General features: G+C 36.7%; 2 protein-coding genes across 2 annotated transcripts; both read right to left on the reverse strand.

Annotated features, from left to right (window-relative positions):
* Nucleotides 1-1,828: 1,828 nt before the first annotated feature.
* Nucleotides 1,829-14,063, reverse strand: cdca7b (cell division cycle associated 7b). Its single transcript, XM_054606338.1, has 10 exons — nucleotides 13,748-14,063; nucleotides 12,501-12,650; nucleotides 12,289-12,389; nucleotides 11,031-11,277; nucleotides 10,848-10,910; nucleotides 5,623-5,805; nucleotides 4,640-4,792; nucleotides 4,362-4,511; nucleotides 2,877-3,013; nucleotides 1,829-2,285 (listed from the first exon to the last, which is right to left on the reverse strand). The coding sequence occupies exons 1-10, from the start codon at nucleotides 13,763-13,765 to the stop codon at nucleotides 2,264-2,266; spliced, it is 1,224 nt and encodes a 407-aa protein (XP_054462313.1). The 5' UTR covers nucleotides 13,766-14,063; the 3' UTR covers nucleotides 1,829-2,263.
* Nucleotides 14,064-21,519: 7,456 nt separating this feature from the next.
* LOC129097633 (lactose-binding lectin l-2-like) lies at nucleotides 21,520-22,008 on the reverse strand. Its single transcript, XM_054606534.1, has one exon. It carries the CDS (start codon nucleotides 22,006-22,008, stop codon nucleotides 21,520-21,522), a length of 489 nt encoding a protein of 162 aa, XP_054462509.1.
* Nucleotides 22,009-23,176: the final 1,168 nt, after the last annotated feature.

Below are 23,176 nucleotides of genomic sequence, written 5' to 3' on the forward strand. Positions count from 1 at the left end.
AGAATTTATCACTTGTTCCCCTCACGGTATGTTAACACACAGGACCCCACTGTGTACGGCTAATTTATTATTTATCCTTGAGTTGTACTATTTGCCTTTTGCTGGACTTGTATTTGTGTGCGTTGATTCCGAGGTTGTGTACAGCATGTTTGAGTTTTTTGCCGTAGTGCTGCTTCTCTCTTCTTTAAATCTTTGTGCTTCTGTTTTTTTCTTTTTCTACGTCTGACCATTGCTGTTAATTTCTTCTTCTCTTTGCGCCATAACGTGTTTTTTCGAGGAAAATAAATAACAAAAGAAGAAGAAAGCAAAAAAAGTTACTATTGTTTAAAGTTGAAAAAGGTTGATACCAATGAATTTAGATGTTTTTGGTAATATTTTGTGTGACAACCAACTTTTTTTCTTTGATATTTTTTGTAGTGACATCTCATTTGTAAATCTTTTTCTAAAAGATGTTTGTTCGTCTCCATGACATTTGATAATGGGTTTTTGCCAGGTTAGCCTCAAAGGCCCCAGTTTATTGATATTTTTAAAACTGGTTTGTACAAACGTGTTATGTCAATAAAAAAGAAAAAAAGGACAACATCAAGCAGAAAAGATGCTTTGCCTGCATAACACTTGACAATAAAGTGATTAAAACTGTTTTAAATTCCACGCTGATGCTCTGTATTTGTGTGCACCAATAGAAAACAGTCCCACGAAACATGGTGGAGCCCTAACAATAACTACACATGGTAAACTTCGACTTTAACATACACACACAGTCTCTATAACTCCTTCCGCCCAATTATTTCTGGGTAATCTCCCAGTTGTGTTGTAACAGCAGTGATATCTGATTCCTTTGGGAACAATTACTATTCTCAGTTAACGTATCAGCTGCTGTTGATGGACTCCAAATTGATGCTGTGAGGATCGAAACCTGTGACCGTTCAGTTAAAGGACAATCAGTTACCACTCAAGAACACAGAGCTGCTCTGATTAATTGAGGTAATAAGCGTTATTTTTGTTTGCATTGACGGATAATGAGCCAAAAATTTGTCTATTTCAGAAAACATGAACCTCAAAACACCCCGAGTGTAACTGCTACGATCAAAGTGTGACTACTGGGAGTTCACCAGCGGGTCACTCTTAACTGCCAGTATACAAAAAGAATCACGTAGTAGGCAGCTCACGCAAACCTTTGACATGTCATTCCTTTGAAGCACTTCAAAAAACCTTCTCTCTGCAGCCTCAGGTGATTTTTGTGTTATGAAGGTAAAAAGAAGTTTAATGTAGTGAACTCTCAAAGTTCACTACAGTAACAAGGAGAGATTATGATGTTTTGATTACACCTAAGCGAAACCTTTTCCAGGAACTGTCTGCAGATCTGTATCACCAGTGTGCACATACACTCCCATGAATAGTTCATTAGGATGGACTGAAACACCGGGACTATAAATAGATAATTAAGACACCAGTGATTAGATTAAAGTTGCAATCGATCCTATATATATGTATTTATATTTCTGACTCACATGGAGGATCTTCACATGAAGACCCAGTGACCTCAGGTTGACCTCTGACTGTGCCGTGACCCCTACCCTGCAGCAATGCTACCTGGTCATTACATGAGATCAGCTGACTGGCTCAAGAGCTACAGTTGACCTGGACCTGACCCCTCCCACCTGGAGAAATGACAACAGGCACACAGCAGCCGCACACACACACACACACACACACACACACACACACACACACACACACACACACACACAAGCAGCGACCTTTCAGAAAACGTACTAAATGTACAATAATGTTAGCATGGCAAATCATTTATATAATGCTTTTCTTTATTAGAATTTACAGTGGACTGAGAACAACACAGCTTTAAAGTTAGCCACTTTAAGAAAAGCAGTTGGTATATAAAAAGGCTCCTTTTGCATCCTAACCTTACATTTTTTCTAGTTTACATCAAGAGTGGAAATATTCAAAGGAAAATATACAACTCAAAACAAAGTACTGACTTAAAAACAACAAAAAACATCCCTGCATTTATGAAGCCTTAAATCAGGATCTATAAAACATATTAACAGTTTGTGTGCGTCTTGTGTTAAGGTAAAGAAAAAAAAACCAACATATTTTTGCTTTTGTTTCTCTAGTTAGATAAAAAGGTTGATCAAAACCTAAACATGTGCGTTAGAATGAGTTCTACGGTACTGTGCTGTGCAGCTTGCTCCAGATTTTAGCTGTACGAGCAGGTTCCCCTCCGTGGTCTTCTCTCTGGACTTCACTGCAGATCCCTCTGAATGCTGCAGTGGAGACAAAACAAGACATAAGCTGCCGTCAGAATAGTTCTCAGTGCGGCTGCAACTAATCATTGTTGTGAATTTTGATCTGCAAGTATTTTCACTAACTAATCAATAAACACTTCAACTGTCTTAAATATCAGAAATCAATGAGAAAAACACATTACATTTCTCAGAGCTCAAGGTAAAGTCTTAAAATAGTATATTTAGGCTCCAAAAACACAAACAATATTACATTTACAATGATCAGCAAATCCTCACTGTTTATATTGGATATTCATTTCTGTCCTATGACTACTTGTTTAAATGACTAATAATTTCAAATGAATTTGTAAGCATCTGGTGAGGCCTTTTTAGTGCACTCAAAAAACAATCACCTGACACAGATATTGAAAGTCATATGTAGAATTGTCTTAATTTATTATATATATTTCTTTGTAATTCCATGCTCAATGCAGTAGCACAGACTTTTTCCAACAGTTATTTTACACTGACTATGCATATGTTTTTGACTAACTTCCTAAAATGTTCACATCATGGCAGTTTTACCGGATTCCCATCCGGGTCTGTAACAGTGAGAATGAAGCGCCGTACCTCTCCAGATACTCGTGGACATTGTCGTGGCCGTTGTAGCGGGCCAGTCCCACCAGGATGCCGGTAGCACAGCGGCCCTCCTTCTTACGACACAGGCTGCAGTTACACATATCTCGGCAGATGGGGCACGACCACGTCTACGGAGAAAATGTCCAGGTTTAACAAACCGTGTTGCTACTCTTCTCCACAAATGAATCTCTGGGAATGAATACTCAACTTACAGTATACTGGTGATTATGTCGTACTTAAATGTGCACAAAGAGGCAGCCAGTCATAATAAGCCACAGACTGTAAACACATTGACGAATATTCATTGCATCTGAGATTTTTCTTATTGTTCTTTAGGCGGGATGTTGGTTGATAAGTGGTCACTGACTTGGTGCTTTGAACTGTATTTCACTGTGATAACTTCACGACATTGTAACTAGTACTTTGACTGAAAGACAGCAGCTCCCAACAGCAAAAAGACAAGCACACAATTCAAACAGGTGCCTAAAAACAACCTATGTCTACTTAGACTGTAAGAAGCACAATGTAAATATGTCTCCTATTGTATTGCTTTTTAACTGAACGCCGTTCCAAACAGAAAAAAAAAAAAGATTGAGAGATCCTCTCTCTCTTAATAAAAACAACTGGAAAACATTAAGCTAGGAGCAAAAAGTTGTCAGCGGTGTTCACACAAGCAAACATGCTGCTCCATGTACGCAGTGATTAATGTTATATTCTGCATCCTTTTGCTTGTGTTTGCCAGTAATTAGGTTGAAGTTTCTGTAGGTGGTGCTCTTTGCTTTGTTCAGCTATGTTGGTTCACATCAATTCTGTTAAATACTCAATTCAGCTTTTGATCAAAACAATCAAAGCCAAAAGTTGGTCACTGGCTGTAAACTGAATCAAACATTTTTCCTACGAGATTCAGGGTGTTTGAAAAGAAAATATAACAAGCTTTCAACAACAAGATATCAATCAGCATAACTGAAAATGTGTTTATCTGAAAGCCTTTCAGATTCAATAAATCCTAACAGTAAGGCAAGAAAAACCTACAAACATCAAGATTATGATGCACTGTGTAAAATTAAGGTTCATTTTTAGGGAAATAATCTTTGAAACTCGAGACACAGCAAGACGGCGAACAAACAGTGTAAATAAATGAAAAATAAAATGAAAACATCATTATATTGACATGTAAACATGACGGCTAATTAAAGCTTGTTAATATTGTCCCTGAACTGTACTTTTACCCTCCCTGTTACATATTATTTACTTTGAATTGTCCCTTAAGACTTTGCTAAAGGTTTTCATATAAAGTAACAAGATCCAACAACAAGACAAATGTTTTTTATCCGTTTGTAACTTGCAATACTTTGTGTCATTAAAATTCAGCCAGCGTTTAATGAACTTTGTTTTGCTTCTAACGATCCCCACATTCTTCTCAATTTTACTCAAAGATATGATAAACGGAGAGTGAACGTGCGTGTTGGCACTGACCGGGTCGAGCAGCACGTCGCATACGTCCTCCCCGTAGCGGTTCTTCAGGCACGGCCCGCAGAACTGACCTTTGCCCCTCACACAGAAACCGCTGCGACACACTGTCTTGGTGTCCAGAGTCTTCTGTCTGCACTGGTGACACGAGCTGCCCTGTAAGAATAACACACACAGACACACACACACAAACACAGACAGTGAAGAAACGCACAACCCAGGAAAGCTGACAGTGCAATACAGTACCAAGACCATTAAATGGGTAAAAGCCTGATGTGACTCACATTATCTTTGTCCCAGATCTTGTCTTTGCTGCGGTACGCTATGTTGTCCAGTTCTTCTTGGGTGATGTCATCCACTGACCTCACCTCAAAATGGCTCCTCCTGGAGCCATGGCTCCTCCTCTTTTTCTTCTTCTCACCGACATCCTCGTCCACCTGCTCAATCAGAACCGACAGATGCAGATAAATAATAAGTGCACCAATTTTTTTTAATCAGACATTTCATTTGTAGAATGCCTGCTGGGATTAAAGTTGATTATATATCCGTAATTGTGAATTTTGAGTGTACAAGTTACCACTTAAAATATCCACCAGGTTAATTTAGGGCTGGTTGATTAAATTGTTTACTAGAGCACAGCGGTGGAGGGAGTACTCAGATCTTTTACTGAAGTAAAAGTAACCACAATGTAAAAACAGGTAAAAGGCCAGCATTCAACATTAGTAAAGTAAAAGTAAAAGTACAAAAGTTTTAGCACCAAAAGTATTCATTATGCAGAATGGCCCATTTCAGAATAATATACATGACAGAAGATTATTGGATTATAATTATTGATACATTAATGTGTTTATCACTTTAAGGTTGCAGCTGTTAAAGGTGGAGCTAATATAACAACATTGAATACTTTATGACATACTACCTAATAATACATCATAGTTTATTGGTTGATTTATATTTGTGTATTAAGAATCTAGAAAGAAATTATCAACTTTGTAGAAAATAAGATTTTCAAATAAATTTAGTAAAAAGAACAATATTTCCCTGTGAGATGAGAAAAGAAATGCTCAATTATCTCAAAATTGTACTTAAGTACGTTACTTGAGTGAATGTATTTAGTTACATTCCACAACCAAAAAGAGCACAAAGTTCTTCATAGATCTAGCCTCTAAATTTTTCACCAGATTGTAATTTAAAATGTAAATAACTCCCCCTCTAGGGAGATCTGGGGGCATGAGGTGAAGTGTGAAGTGTGTGTTGCACATCGTACCTCCACCAGTCTCCTGATGTCTATAGTCCGGGGATTTCTGATGGCGAGTGGCTCGCTCTTCTCCTCCACTGCAAAGTTCTCAGGAGGACGAGCCTTACGAGACGGGTTTCTCCTCTCAGACCCCGTCACTGGTTCAAACTTGCGTTTCCGTGGCGTTGCTTTCTCTGACGCACGCTTCTTTTTCTGCAGAAATAAAACAAAGAAAGTATTTACAAATCAGAACAGTAAAAACACAAAACAGCACATTTTATAATAGGGTTTCTAATGCTTTTTAAGAATTCTTTTTTTCTTCGAACACTTTCAAGGTACCGTATTTTCCGCACTATAGGGCGCACTGGATTATAAGGCGCACTGTCAATGAATGGTCTATTTTCGATCTTTTTTCATATATAAGGCGCACCGGACTATAAGGCGCATTAAGCGAAACAAAACAGTCAGTCAGTCAAACTTCCTCCACTTCCGTACCATTGATTCATTAACGTTGAATTCTCCCGCAGCTGCTCTATTCCCATGTTCTACTGCGTGACTGACAGCCTTGAGTTTGAACGGGAGCTAGAGGGAGCTAGAGGAGCCGTCCCGGTAGAATCCCGGTGACCGGAGCACCCGGATGGAAATAGGTTCGTTCACCGGCGATCACCGCGCATTGCATGCCGGGTAGATATTTTTTTTTTTTTTTTTTTTTTAAATTTAACAATACATATAAAACTTTATTTAGACATTTATATCATATATATAAACACACATTTATTTATATATTTATATGTTTATATATATATATATATATGTATATATTTAAATTTTCAAGTTCTTATTTTTAAGATCTTAAGTTGATGCCACCAAGGCTGCAATATCATCTATTATCTTTATTTAATGTTTTATTATCTTTATTTAATGTTTTATTCTCTTTATTTAATGTTTTTTCATTCTCTTTATTTAATTTTTATTTTCTTTATTTAATTTTTTATTCTCTTTATTTATTTAATGTTTCATTTCTTTATTTAATGTTTTATCATCTTTATTTAATTTTTCATTATCTTTATTTAATGTTTTATTCTCTTTATTTAATGTTTCATTTTCTTTATTTAATGTTTTATTTTCTTTATTTAATGTTTCATTTTCTTTTTTATTTATTTTCTTTATTTAATGTTTTATTTTCTTTATTTAATGTTTCATTATCTTTATTTAATGTTTCATTTTCTTTATTTAATGTTTTATTTTCTTTATTTAATGTTTTATTTTCTTTATTTAATGTTTCATTCTCTTTATTTAATGTTTCGTGTTTGTCACAGTAGCGGTGCAGTGACGTAATGTCATGATGTTTTCACGGATGTTTCACTGGACGGCTCATCCTCCTGTATACCGGTGTGCCGGATTACCGGTGTTTTTCACGGTACCGGTACCGGTGGACCGACCGGCTCAACCTCCTATAGCTAGCATAGCTAGAGGAGGTTGAGCCGCCCGGGAGCTACAGGAGACGTCCCGGTAGAATCCCGGTGACCGGGAAATAGGTTCCGGCGATCACCGCGCATTGCATGCCGGGTAGATTTAAAAAAAAAAAAAAAAAAATTATTATTTTTTTTTTTTTTAAATTCAATAACTTTATTGAGACATTTGTTCATACATATAAAACACAATATATTTATATATATATATATATATATATATTTTATATATGTATATATTTAAATTTTCAAGTTCTTATTTTTAAGATCTTAAGTTGATGCCACGAAGGCTGCAATATCATCTATTATCTTTATTTAATGTTTTATTCTCTTTATTTATATTTTCTTTATTTAATGTTTTAATATCTTTATTTAATGTTTTATTCTCTTTTTTATTCTCTTTATTTAATCTTTTATTCTCTTTATTTTCTTTATTTAATGTTTTATCATCTTTATTTAATTTTTCATTATCTTTATTTAATTTTTAAATATCTTTATTTAATGTTTTATTCTCTTTATTTAATGTTTTTCATTTTATTTAATTTTTTTATCTTTATTTAATGTTTTATTAACTTTATTTAATGTTTTATTTTCTTTATTTAATGTTTTATTTTCTTTATTTAATGTTTCTTTATTTAATGTTTTATCTTTATTTAATGTTTTATTTCTTCATTTTATTTAATGTGTCATTATCTTTATTTAATGTTTCATTTTCTTTATTTAATGTTTTATTTTCTTTATTTAATGTTTTATTTTCTTTATTTAATGTTTCATTTCTTTATTTAATGTTTCGTGTTTGTCACAGTAGCGGTTCAGTGACGTAATGTCATGATGTTTTCACGGATGTTTCACTGGACGGCTCATCCTCCTGTATACCGGTGTGCCGGATTACCGGTGTTTTTCACGGTACCGGTACCGGTGGACCGATGTTTTATTTTCGGCTCAACCTCCTATAGCTAGCATAGCTAGAGGAGGTTGAGCCGCCCGGGAGCTACAGGAGACGTCCCGGTAGAATCCCGGTGACCGGGAAATAGGTTCCGGCGATCACCGCGCATTGCATGCCGGGTAGATTTGAAAAAAAAAAAAAAAAAAAAAAAAAAAAAAAATTTTTTTTTTTTTAAATTCAATAACTTTATTGAGACATTTGTTCATACATATAAAACACAATATATTATATATATATATATATATATATATATATGTATATATTTAAATTTTCAAGTTCTTATTTTTAAGATCTTAAGTTGATGCCACGAAGGCTGCAATATCATCTATTATCTTTATTTAATGTTTTATTCTCTTTATTTAATGTTTTATTTTCTTTATTTAATGTTTTAATATCTTTATTTAATGTTTTATTCTCTTTATTTAATTTTTTTCATTCTCTTTATTTAATGTTTTATTCTCTTTATTTAATGTTTTATTCTCTTTATTTAATTAATGTTTCATTCTCTTTATTTAATGTTTCATTCTCTTTATTTAATGTTTTATCATCTTTATTTAATGTTTTTTTCATTATCTTTATTTAATGTTTTATTAACTTTATTTAATGTTTCATTATCTTTATTTAATGTTTTAGTTTCTTTATTTAATGTTTTATTCTCTTTATTTAATGTTTTATTTTCTTTATTTAATGTTTTATTCTCTTCATTTAATGTTTTATTTTCTTTATTTAATGTTTTATTTTCTTTATTTTATGTTTCATTATCTTTATTTAATGTTTTATTCTCTTTATTTAATGTTTTATTCTCTTTATTTAATGTTTTTTTTCTTTATTTAATGTTTTATTTTCTTTATTTAATGTTTCATTCTCTTTATTTAATGTTTTATTCTCTTTATTTAATGGTCGCAGTCGCGGTGCAGTGACGTTATGTCATGATGTTTTCACGGATGTTTATCTGGACGGCTCATCCTCCTGTATACCGGTGTGCCGGTGTACCGGTGTTTTCACGGTACCGGTACCGGTGGACCGGCCGACTCAACCTCCTCTAGCTAGCAGAGCTAGAGGAGGTTGAGCCGTCCGGGAGCTAGAGGAGCCGTCCCGGTAGAATCCCGGTGACCGGAGCACCCGGATGGAAATAGGTTCGTTCACCGGCGATCACCGCGCATTGCATGCCGGGTAGATTATTATTTTTTTTTTTTAATTCAATAACTTTATTGAGACATTTGTTCATACATATAAAACACATTCTCTCGCAGCTGCTCTATTCCCATGTTCTCCTGCGTGACTGACAGCCTTGAGTTTGAAGTCCGTGTCGTAAGCGTGTCTCTTGACAGGAGCCATGTTGGGTCCTTATACACACACACTGTAATATGATGGTGAAGCACAGTATGTATTACTCCGCGACGCTCCTGACTACGGTGGCCGTGATGCTGCTGCGGTGCGGCTTTGTAGTTTACTAAGTCTACTAAAACATGTTGACAGAGCGCCGTGTACCACACAAAACCGCTTCGAGGTCAGTAAGCACAACCAGAATTAATCCATATATAAAGCGCTCCGGATTATAAGGCGCACTGTCGTTTTTTGAGAAAATTAAAGGCTTTTAAGTGCGCCTTATAGTGCGGAAAATACGGTACCTAAACCAAAACGTACGAAACTCTGTCAGCCTTTATCATCGCATCTTTTTTTTTTTTTTTGCAAATGCATAGTAAGTAAGTAAGTAAGAATTTAAAGTTCACAGTATTCCTTTATACCGACAGAAGTCAGAGTCTATATTTCTGCAGATTGTTTAGTACACTTTCCTTTCTGTGGTTCCTCTAGGAAGTCATTTTTTTAATTTTATTTTGTTAGCCAGCTAATTGCCATAAAACAACAGTCTTGCATGTTGCTAAAATGACGCAGTGGAAAGGAAAAATTCATTAATTTTGGCGCAAATTTGGGAAGGTCTAGTTTTGGTCGGCTCCGCGTCTTGTATGAGACGCAAGGAGACATCAAACAAATGTGATGACGAAATAATTATTTTTTCACTAATTAGAAGTTTTTTTTTTGGTTTACAAAAACCAATGATTGTGTAGATGAAAGAGTCAAGCATTTTACAAGGAGCATATTCAAGTTCAAGCATATTCATAACTTTAGAAAAAGAAAAGCAAGCAGTTTTCAAACATTCAAAAATGTATATGAACCCTGTTATTAAAAATAACAAAAACATCTTAAAACTGTTTGTTTGAGCAGGTATACTTGAAGATTGTTCATGCAGCTTTAAACTCAAACACTCAAAAAGGTTCCTCTGATCTGCATCCATTGTCCCCCTTTCAACCACAGTTTAACATTCAAGATGATCTGATAAGGCAATATGGGCAACTTCCAGTTAATTAGTTCTACTTAATCAGTTGTTGCATACATTTTTCATAATGTCTCAAATTTAAAAAAGGAAATCCTTTAAAATTGGATAAAAAATACATTAAATTATTTATTTATTTATTTTCTGTGTTTCTCATTGTTGAGTTTTGTGTATTTTTTGAGCCCATGTAGGGAAGGGTATTGTCAACTAGCTTAGGCTATAATTGCAATGTATGTGGCATTGGTTCCTGCTATTCACAATATCTAAAAATAAACAACCACTCATTGACTAGAAAACATAGAAACCAAAGTAAACATGTGGTCTTTCCTGAACATCGACACACAGGTTATAAGTAGTATTAGATTATAGTTTTACAATTTACTTACTTTTTTTGCAATGGAGTTTTAATGAACTTACTGTTAATTGCTTTGGACATAACAGTCTGCCAGAGACCAATCAAAGCCTACGGCTGTGAGAAACGGGTGCTAGTGCGTATACTCACTGGAGGAGTGGAGGGCAGAGTCAAGTCAGCCATGGTGCTCAGATCAGCAAACAGCTTAGCCAGCTGAAAGACCACAGCAGAGAAGAGTGAAGGACATGAAACAAAGGAGAGATGGATATCATTTTAGTACACAGATCACACAGTTTGTCAGAATATGGACAAAAAACTGTTAAGGCTCAATACCATGGCCTTGTTTTCCTGGATGTTCTTGTCTCGTTTCCGTAGGCTCTGAGACAGGACCCCCTCTTTGTCGTCTTCCTCTTCCTCCTCCTCCTCCTCCTCCTCTTTTTCCTCCTGTTTCTGCTGCTGCTGCTGCTTCATCCTTTGCCGTCCGCTGGCTCTCTGTGAAGGAGGAGTTTCTTTGACTGGCTTTTTGACAGTTTTCTCTTTCAGTTCCTGTTTGGGGGTAGACAGTCTTTTGACGGGAAACCTGATGAACAAGATTAAAATAAGAATCACCAACGTTATCATAAAACAGGTCTGTGTTTCTGACATGGTCCCTTGTATAGCTGGAAAATAGGATGGAATACAGTGGAAACAGCAATAAGATGAATCTATGCCCAATTAACTTTGTTTTTGGTCAAATCATAATTATTAGTGCCTTTATATTTCTGCCTGATCAGGAGTTGAGCCATCAAATGTGACACAAATAATTAGCCTCATGAGTAGTTACAGCGGTATCCGCAATAAGAGGCTTTGTTTACCCATCAACTTTGCCTGTTCAAGGCCAAAAACTGTTTACAAGAAGAGGACATTGTCGTTGTGATGTCACACATTGGTTTGAGGACTGCCGTTTTGAAGCCTCGAGTTCAGCAATTTGGCCATCGCCATTGGAGTTTTTAGCAACCAGTGAACAGAAGTGACAATATTTGGACTGCGGAAGAGTGACGCCGTGGTAGAGATGTAAACGGCTCTGGTCGGGACCTGTCAATCACAGGTAGCCACGCCCTTTAATGCATACCCTGAGCTATAATCTGTTTGACTCTAAATGGGACCTTATTTTACAAAATGAACATCATGCTGTATTGAAGAAAAATTGAAACTGGTGACTGAGACCATTAAATCATGTTTACAATGTTTACTGAGGTAACAAATCAAGTGAGAAGTAGGATACATTTCTTCAAGAGGAGTCTCCCCCTGGTGGCCAGTAGAGATTATGCAAGTTTAAGGCACTTCTGCATTGTCCTTAATTTTCAGAACTGGAGGTTGCCTTCTGTTCAAGACACATCATGAAGGTTTACGTTGCAGTTAAAGGCTTTATAGCCTAAACACATTAGATTATTTGTGTATGCTAGCTGCCCTTAAGGATATTATACATAAACAGAGCAGACTTCAACACATGGATGTAGGTGTTCCAACACACTGATGATACAGTGATTATCTGCACGTAAAAAAAAGGTGAAAAAACTATCCACACACATGCATGCACACACACACACACCTCATGGCAACTAAAAGACTATTCCTCTTTGGTGGGCGGGCATCGTCGCCATCAGAGTAGAAGCCTGTGTCATCGTCGCTGTCCTCCTCTGAATCCACCAGCTGGAGAAAACCAGAGAGAATAAAAAGCATATATTCCGGAGCTTGTTTAACTGCGTTATATATTGCACACCTGTTCATTAAATAATACAGCCAACAATAATATTTTCATACCTTGGTCTTTAGCCGTTTGTTAAAAGATCCCCTGTCTTCTTCTTCTTCCTCCTCATCCTCACTGAAACCTTCAAACTCCTCCTCACTGTCCGACTGGCTGAACAGACGAGCCAGCTCAGCAGTGATGAACTTGGATTTGAAACACTGAGCCTGTTGGCAGACATATTAAGAATCATATTAAACTAGGTTTGGTGGAATAGATGAAGGGGTGTTTATTTTTTGTGAGTGGGTCCCCGTTTAGTTTCTCTCAGGTGACACGTGCACTGGTGTCATGCACTCAGGTGACACGCTTCAATGCACCAGCAAAAGACAAGAGAGATGACTGAGAGCTAAAACACATGGAGTCTTGCCACAGTTTTGGTGTCTTTTTTCAGTGAGCAACACTTTACATCTGCAATTACCAAACTTAACCCAAAGATGTCCTCAACACTGCAGGCTTGTGCAACTTCTCAGCCGGGATATTTAAGACCCATGACAATGTGGAGTAAGAAAGGAACAGACCTTGTGCTTTGTTGACATTGGCTTTACTTCCTCATTGTTTAAGGCCCCAAAGACCACAATGCTGTGTGTGCAATAAATACAAATAATGAAAAATACTGTAACCATTTGCCTTTTTTTTTTTTTCTCCCTTTCATTCTGACGTAATTAAATCAAATATGTAGAAGGGCTTTGAAGTGGTAACCCATCCACGATTTGGGGCATATTTAATGAAGGTAAATAGATCACATCACATAGTTATTTTACAAAATAAGGAAATATTTTGTGTTTATGTTATATGGACAATGCATGAATATATAAATATCTAATTGGGATACAGGCATCATGAACATGTCAATAGTTTAAAATCATCTTTATAAGAGACTAAGAGATATCTGCAGGACCATTCCCTCCAGACCCAGGGGTGTTGACCTCTGACCTCCCAAGAGGAGGGCCACACAGATTGGACCCACCTACCCAGCCCCTTGAGCAAACACTGAACAGTCACTCTTTTCCTTTTGAGCATCAGCTTACAGTTCAGGCATTTGGCCCAAAAGGAAACAGATCACCTGAACATTGATGTGAAGCAGCTCACATGTAAGCCACATGGTCGAACCAGGTCAAAACAAAGACTACAAAGACACGAATGCATGAATGGAGGAGAGTCAGGCCGAGCAAGCCAGCAGCTTGTGTTCATTTTAACTCATTGTTACTCAACACAAACATCAACATGGTGGTGCTATATCTAAACGTACTGCTCCGCCGCTTACCTTTGGTGTGAGGGTCATTTTTTTATCACCGTTTATCGGCAAATTTACTTTCAAGAGAAACTTTTGTCTTGTAGCAGGAAAGCCAACGAGTAGCGGTGGGTTTAAAACTGAACCACTAGAGAAGCCCGGCCATTGCAAAAGTAGGGGTTTAGATTGTGTTGGGCTTATACATTAGTTAGTAGTTAAGTCAAACACTTGTACTTTCGAGACTCCATCAACAAGAACATTACATTAAAAAGCCCCCGATGCCATATGTTTTTCAATAAAGAGGTTTCTACACATGATTTGAAATACTCTGTCTTCGCAGTCCACCCCCACAAACTGATAATGGTGCAGTCCATCCGTTCGCGCGAAAACGGCTAATGGGCGTGGTTATCTGTGAGAACCTGATGAGGGTCTGCCTACCACAGGGAAGGCCTAGTAATGGGTGTATGGTTTATAGGAAACTACAGTGAATTGTGCACTTGGGTCTGTTGGTTTCATTGTGCCTGCCCTTGAATCATAGACACAAATGCTTTTGTATTATTAACAGGCTCCCTGAGATCTTGTACCTAAATATATGTATCAAATAAACAGACTTTTAGCAGTGGTTAAATCTAACTATGTGTGTAAGTTGAATCTTGAGGGAGGCTAATTGTACTTTTTTGTACTTTATTTAAATTTATGCTCTTATTATTTACACAATTTCCGATGCAAATACATTCTTCTTTTTACTCCATTGCGTTCATGTATAGTTTACAATTATAAGTTACTTTGCAGGTAAAGATTTTACATCAGTTTCTAAAAAAACGATGTGTTGTGATCTACCTAGTATTTAGTAAGAGCTTCAATTAGCAATTATTTTCATGGTCAATTGCTCTGACAATGATTTTATTAACAGGTAGTATAGTCTGTGAAATGTAAAAAAAAAAATGCATATCACAGTTTATCAGAGCCCATGGCTGATTACACAATAATGCATCAGCAACATGATGTAATTACACATAACATAAAATAACAGTTAACACTGATCGTTATTCTGCTGCTTGATTAATACTTTTACTTTTGATACTTCAAAGACATTTTGCTGATGATACAAACATTCTTGTACTTATTTAATTGTATTGGAGTATTTGCACATTGTAGTAGGCCTATCACTACTTTTTTAGTAAAAGATCACAATACTTTTTCCTCAACTGACTTTCGAGCATTGCCTAATCTTTTGAGAGGAATTTCTGCTGGTGAAATTTAAAACATTAGTTCTTGATAGTGTCCGGGCCAATGCTTATTATCAATTTCCTAATCATTTTCCTAAAGTTTCCTGGAACTTGGGTGCCATATTTTGTATTGGCCAGGCTCAGTAACTTCCAGGAGTCTCCACCAGTTGCCTGGCAACTTCACGGAGCAAGATTTACTTCAGCTCATTTTTTGTATGGAACATTATATTTAACAAATTTGATAATAAGTGAGCTTCAGAGGTATAGGCCTATTTTGTTTTTGTTGGACAGAGCCAGGCTAGCTGTTCCCCTATTCCCAGTCTTTAGGCTAAGCTCAGAAAGAACACTGCTGGCTGTAGCCTATAGGCCAACATATTTAGGATTTAATAATTCCCCTGCACAATTGTACTCCTAGCAGTGTGCAGAGGCCATTGAGAGCATTTCCTTCAATTTGGAAAATAAAAATAAAGCCTATATATCTTAAACCAGAGGAAGGGAGCCTTAGGCTATGACCTGAGTACTTTTAAAAAGCATGGCAATGATCAAAATACTTACTGTCTATTGCCTTAATTTCCAAGGGCACTCTGCCAGATTGACAATTACAAACCACCTGCATCACCGCCTATGTATTCTGTTTGTCTCGAGTCCTTCATTACTACATTCATTACTGTTGTTAAGTTGTCAGAAGCCTGCTGGGTAAAACATACGTCAGGATGACTGCAAAATAATAGGGGGTGGCAGCGTCAGGAAACTATATTGCTACACCCCGGGTCTAAACCACCGCTGACCAGACCTCCCCTCCACACACACACACACACACACACAAAGCACACAAAGCACATGGCAGGGAGTGCTTACCTCTTGTTGTCACAGTTCATGCCAGCTGCAATCAGCAGAGATGAGACAGAGGCAGATGTTTACACATTGCAAAGCTGTTCTGCCTTTCCTCCCACTGCAACTACAAACTCTTTAGCTTAAAGTCCACAATTAGTCTTTCAAATCGAAATGACCTCCTCTCCATCTCTTCCTCATCCTTCTCTCATTTCCTCTCGCTGCTCCCCTCTTGTTTTATCCTTCACTCACAATAACAGTCCTTCTGTTTTGGTGAATTTCAGGGATATAAAATTTAAACATTTGTGATCAGTTTGCAGTATTCAACAGTAAAGGGAAGGATTATGTGCACTTTGGTTCCATCGAGTAAATTCTTGATAACCCTTCAATTAAATGAAACCAAAAAGGTTTACCTAAGTAAACGATTCCCGACCAGGCCGCACATTTTGATGTATTTTGACGCTGCGGCGCAAGTTACGCAGCAAACTTTTGTACGGAAGAAGGAGAATAAGAAGAATATTAAGCCTTCAGTGGGACAATATTTAAAAGGTGTACAAATATTTGAGTGTTTACTGCTCCCGTCCTTCCTGTTGCCTCTGTTACACTATACATTTTATATTAGCTTCATGCTGCTCTCACTCACAACAGATGTGTTTTATTAGTGAGTGTGTAGAAAATGTTGAGTTTTGTCTAAATAATTAGATATTCACATACTGTAGTGTTCTTGTGATTGCAACAGCTGTGCTCTTCTCATATTTATCTAACACACAGAGACTGGAACAGATATGGAAATAAGTCAAGTCAAACAATGTCGCGTTTTGATAAGCAGCTTTAGAGCGCTGAGTCGTTCATGGCAGGTGGCCTCCAAGGAAGTTTCTGTGTCGTCAGATTGGCTTCACCAAAAGTCAGTGTTGAATTATTTGAAATTACGTCTCCAACTGAAATAACATAACAAACAAACTTATTTTAAACCAAAGCATGATGTTTTTCTAAACCTACAAACTAACAACATTAACCACGTGTTTAAAACTGCGACCGCAATACATGACAAAATATGTTTCCCTGGAAACGTAATTGACAATGCAGTTTATTTGTATGGGTACATTATTTTGAAGGAAACAGGATTGATCTAATTTATGAAACTACATCAGGTGCTAAAGACAGGTGACACGAGATGCACAAACAGAAGGGTAAGTATAATAACATTGGATGTTATTCCATTTCCAATATTTATCATAGTTGGCGTGAACACAGTGTTCGTTTCCTCCCCTGTTGTTTGGTTCTCCTGGAGAACTCCAGAAGGAAAAGTCCACTGTGGAACCATCACACCACATCCAGCTGCCTTCTTTGTGGATGTCACTGAGTCCGATCCAGGTGCGCCCCTCAACGTGGTCGAAGTTCTTGATCAGGGTTTGTATGAAATTATCTTCATCCAGACTGTGGATGGACACCAGGTTGGCTTTCTGAGACACACAGTAGAGCTCTGCATCAGTATTTTTGTTCAAATTTAGCTCTAATATTACTGTTATCCATAATAACAAAAATCCATTTCAATGTAGTCTCACCAAATTCAATTATCACAGCCATTTATTACCAAAATCAATTTGACATCCGGACAAGGAACCACAGAACTGAATGATTGGCATTAAGGCTGGTATAGATTCATCAGGTTTGTAATAAACAGTAAGACATCATCTGCATACAGCTCAGTTTTTTATGGAGTGGATCGTATTTGGGTTCCTGCTGTGGCTCGTTGTTTGGGTAAAACATTACATTTTATAAATTGTCCACCCATCAATGAAATGGGCAGATAAACAAATCTAACATGACATTCTTGACAGTATTTTTGTTCAAATTTAGCCTTAATAACTTTCTAATATTACTGTTATCCATAATAACAAAAATCCATTTCAATGTAGTCTCACCAAATTCAATTATCACAGCAATTTATTACCAGAATCAATATCGAACATATAAGTACTGTTTAGAAATGTCATCAAACATTAGTCCATTAGTTCTTGTACTCTTTAACATTTTGGATGATTTATTTCGTTATTAACTGTCATATTAAAGTGGATTTATATAGCCGACCGTCACCATGTGCATAGCTTACTATGCCCCCAGAGCTAGTGTTAAATGTGTGTGTCTGTGTATTAATGAAATGAGGCCGCGTTTAGACCAGGGCAGCCCTACCACGCCACGCGGTACCCGTAGTTTGACTTTTGAAATGATGACGTGAACACTGAATTCGCTTCATATTCGACTTGCTTTGTGTGCACTTCAGAGTGTTTAATTGGAGCTTTGTATATTGAGAAATCAATTGACTTGCGCTAGCATTAGCTTAGTAACAGCTTTCACAGCCTTTAAGGTGCTACTGCTAAACAACATCACATGTGACTTAGCACGTGTGAATAACTTAATGATTCAATAACAGTTTAATATTCACAACCAGCAAATCTCAACTCTTAAAAAGTATTAAGATTAAGAAGGGAAAGATGTTAAAAATACATAGCTAGTTAAGGTGAGCGTGCAGTAATAGATCAAGGTGGGCACAGGTTGGATTGTTTTTATTTCCTTTTTTTTTATTAATGTTATGATCAAGGCAAATTCACAGTAACTTTGCTAGTATCTCATCACCAAAAATAAGAACAAACACCATATATATATATATATATATATATATATATATATATATATATATATATATATATATATTGTATTGTATTTTAATTTAAAATTCATGTGTTACAAATACGCTTTGTTCTTTTCTTTTGAGGCCTAAAATAGGGATTTGTTATTATTAATTATTATTATAGGTACTGGTGATCATTAAGGAAAGTAATGGCAATATTTGAAACCTGAAGTTAATGATTTGAAATTTGTGCCATCTTTTGTAACAAATGTGGTGTTTACCTTGTGTGTTTTTATATATATATATATAAAAAAAAAAAAAAGTGTCCTGTGACATCTTGCAACAAGCTTCTCCTGTTCAAGCTCCTCCATCTGCTGTCTTCCTGTGAGAGTGTCCTGTTTGACTGTTTCAACAAACCAAAGCGTGACTGCAGGAAAGGGGTCATCTGCCAGTCTCAGGTTCATGATATGATGGCTATTGTCAAATGGCTGCTCCAGTGAAGCTCAGAATCATCCTAGGAGAAAACTATTCCCAGAGACTTATGCTGCAAGATGGGATTCCAGAGACTGTCGGTGAACTTGTTAAGCAAATAAAGAGGCAGTGTGGAGTAGAAGCGGACTTCAGGCTTCAATTTATGGATGCTGAGTTTGGAAAGGAATTTACCAATTTGACCTCCGTATCGGATATCCAGGACAAAAGTACCATAACGCTCATCTTTGATTCAGCTGCATCTGCCCTGCCCGATGGCTCCCCGCCCCCTCCCTTCTCGGCTCCTCCTACATCCCCCTCTCTTGATGACTCTTCACTTTCATCTCGCAGCTCATTTGACACCGACAATTTGTCTTCTTCTGAGTCCAGCTCTTCAAGATCCTCTAGATGGCCTGTTGTTTTCCTTGTGCCCCGATTCCCCTATGATGGTCAGCTGCAGCTGGACAGGGCCAATGCTGCATTCAAAGAAACTGGAACTTTGTTGAATCCCGATATTAAACTTAAAACTTCCATTCTTGACACTTTAGCTGAAGCGATAGTTCAATACAAAGTGTACCCTTCTGACAGTGAGTTTGAAGACGTAGCAGAAGCCCTTGCTTTTTTTTTTTCTTTTTTTGACATACTTTGTCTGGCCTACACACCCAGACCGACTCCATTGATGTCAGAAGAGAGTGCATCCTCAAAGCCCTATGTGTCTACCTGAATGAAGAGCCGGAGAAGCTGGTGAAAGAATACAGGGTATTCTAATTTAGTTTTCTATAGTCCTCATTCTGAAATATAGAACCGTTGGCTATGTAAATTTAAATAAATGCTAGCTGTTTTACAGCAGTAATGTTTACATAAGCACTAAAAAACTGGGATATATACAAGAATAAATGAAACATTTTTTCCTCTGTTATTTCCTTTTTCCTTTTTAAAGGACACAGATGGTGAAAACAGTCAAGCGGAAATAACAGAGACAACCTTTGGAATCTTTGTTGTTCGAAAAGAAGGTGCAGAGCCAGGAGATGACCCGGAGGATGTGGGTATCATTCTGGAGGGTGTGGAAGTTCTGGATGAGCTTGGTAACGTAGCATTGGCTGTAGCTCTGTTGTTGGCTCCTGTCTATGCTCTTAACCTAAGCTACCCTCCAGAGCTGAAATATACCTTTGAAGCTCTACAGAAGATCATCATGGAGCTTGATGGAAACAAACTCTCAAAAAAAGCTCAAGCTCTTAAAACACTACTTTCACGCGAGTCATCCACAACTGAGTGACCTCTGGGTCCCTGTTATGGGTCAGCAGCACCACTAATGTTTAACAGATCCAATCGGTTCATGTTTGGGAAAAAAAGGAAGTATTTGCCTTTTTAAAAATTAACAAAATGTGTTTTGTGTTTTTTATGCTTCCAACTGTTGCTACTTGTGGGATATGAGCGGACATTTGTTGTGAAATGATTCTTGAAAAAAAAAAAAGTTATATACTTCAAACTTCTGTTTGGCATTTGAAAATATAAGGAGGCACAATGTTGTATTTTCAGTTTGTCTTAAAGACATTTTTGTTTTGTTTGCAGCATTCTTTTTTTTATTTTTATGCATCTGTGACAACGAGGAACATGTTAATGTTGTTACAACATGTTAACTGGAATGTATGTAGCAAAAGCCACTTCATTGTTAATGGCTACCAAGTTAGTATCCAAGGTATAAAAATAAGGAAGATTGTCTATCTGTTAACACTTTAAAGGCTGAAGCAGTCTGCTGTATTTTCACACTTAAAATGCTTTGCAAGCAATTGCTAGAAAAGTTATTTTTGCCTTTTCTGGTGAATACAGATCTATACCAACAAATCCTATTTGTTTTGTGATATTTTTCCAAATTTGACACCAACAAGGGGTAAACTAAGTTGACACATATGTTTAAGTTGCTGAATGTCTTTATGTCAAAAAGCTAAGGTTATTCTTTGAAAAATTACAATTGTGGAATGTATTTCCATATGATTAAAAGGCTGTTTCTCAGCATTAAGCATTTGTGATGATCCCACTTAGTTTAGTTGTGTTGGATCAGCACCATTTACTAGTGTAATTGTACTTTTTAAAAATGTAGTTGTACATACCCTATTCAATTCAGTCACATGTAATCCTATTATTTAGGTTTAAATGTCCCAAGAAAATTAAGTCAGATCTTAGTAAATATGTTAAATTAACCTTTTCAAATTAAGTTGGACTCAGCCCTTGTAATTAAGTAACAATAACACAAATACATCAAGTTGACCCAACATACTTAAATTTAGTTGGCTTGACAAAATTGTTTATTGCTAAACGAAAGCATTTTAATTAGGTGGAAATTCTTTCCATAATTTTATTACGTTCACCCAACAAGTTATTTTTTTGAGTGTGCATTTACTCCTACACAAAAGTAATTCTACAAGTCCCTATGAATGAGAAACTACAGATTAAAAAAATACAAACTGAAACATGGAATACATCTAATACATGAGGAAAGTAATTACAAAACAGGGGTAAGATTGTCTTTTAAGCATATTTTGAAACTTTTTATAGACAAACATTATGACAATGCAGTTTATTTGTATGGGTACATTATTTTGAAGGAAACAGGATTGATCTAACTTATGAAACTACATCAGGTGCTAAAGACAGGTGACACGAGATGCACAAACAGAAGGGTAAGTAGCAAAACATTGGTAGTCATTCCATTTCCGATACTGATCATAGTTGGCGTGAACACAGTGTTCGTTTCCTCCCCTGTTGTTTGGTTCTCCTGTACTCCAGAAGGAAAAGTCCACTGTGGAACCATCAGACCACATCCAGCTGCCTTCTTTGTGGATGTCACTGAGTCCGATCCAGGTGCGCCCCTCAAGGTGGTCGAAGTTCTTGATCAGGGCTTGTATGAAGTTATCTTCATTCAGACTGTGGATGGACACCAGGTTGACTTTCTGAGACACACAGTAGAGCTCTGCATCAGCCCAGGTCATTGGTGAGGCGACGTACTTGTAGCAGCGGCCGTTGAAGCCGTACCAGAACATGGGACAGCTGCCCCGCTGTAGCATCACTTGTTTGTCATCAGAGGGAGACACAGGACCCAGAGCCAGACCCAACAAGAAGAGGAGCAGGAGCATGTTGGTGTCAGAGTCTCTTTCTAAGACTTTGAAGAAAATGATCTGAACTGTTGCTGTGTTATCAAGAATCTTGCAGAGACAGTAGAAAGGCCACTTTCTTTTATATGCTTCAGAGAGGGTGTCTGCAATGCTGGTGTGATAGCATTGGTCAAATGCACTTAGCAAGCACAAATTAAACATTATTGTTATCATAAAGCAAACCCTATTAATCATTGCTAGAGTTATATATATATATATGAGTGTTCCCCGTAACATTAGTCATAATCGGATTTACTTTTGCTTTCTCAGTGAAAAAACAAGAGTGCACTACCTCAACTCAAGAGGACTCTCTCTGACGTTTTAAAAGCACTGAACCTAAAAATACTATAGATGAATCTACTATGACATGCACAAATATTATACCTCCTCTGTCTTTTGGCAGCTTTGAGGTTATATATAACAATTTGGGATTGTTCCTTTGTCATATGAACTTTTAGAAATATTTCTGCTATCTTTTTATGTTTTCTTTCCCATGTTTATAATAAACATTGTCAAAAGACTTGTTTGGGTAAAACATTACATTTTATAAATTGTCCACCCATCAATGAAATGGGCAGATAAACAAATCTAACATGACATTCTTGACAGTATTTTTGTTCAAATTTAGCCTTAATAACTCTCTAATATTACTGTTATATCCATAATAACAAAAATCCATTTCAATGTAGTCTCACCAAATTCAATTATCACAGCCATTTATTACCAGAATCAATTTGACATCCGGACAAGGAACCACAGAACTGAATGATTGACATTAAGGCTGGTATAGATTCATCAGGTTTGTAATAAACAGTAAGACATCATCTGCATACAGCTCAGTTTTTTATGGAGTGGATCGTATTTGGGTTCCTGCTGTGGCTCCTAATGGATTCAGTGAGCAGTTCAAAAAGTAGCATAAAAATCAAGAGGGATAGAGTGTCTCACTGACGGGTTGATCTCCCCAACAAGAACTGTGATCATCATAAGCCATAAACAAGTCTGCTGGCCCTCTGTTAATAAAATATCAGCTTAATCAAGCTAATAAAACTATCCCCAAGGCCAAACTATTCCATGACACTAAACAAGTAGTACGGATCAAAAATCTTCTCAGCATCAAGTGATATGATCAGACCTCGCGCTTTATGAATGT

This window comes from Anoplopoma fimbria, chromosome 10 (genome assembly GCF_027596085.1).
Source record: "Anoplopoma fimbria isolate UVic2021 breed Golden Eagle Sablefish chromosome 10, Afim_UVic_2022, whole genome shotgun sequence".
Taxonomy (NCBI): Eukaryota; Metazoa; Chordata; class Actinopteri; order Perciformes; family Anoplopomatidae; genus Anoplopoma; species Anoplopoma fimbria.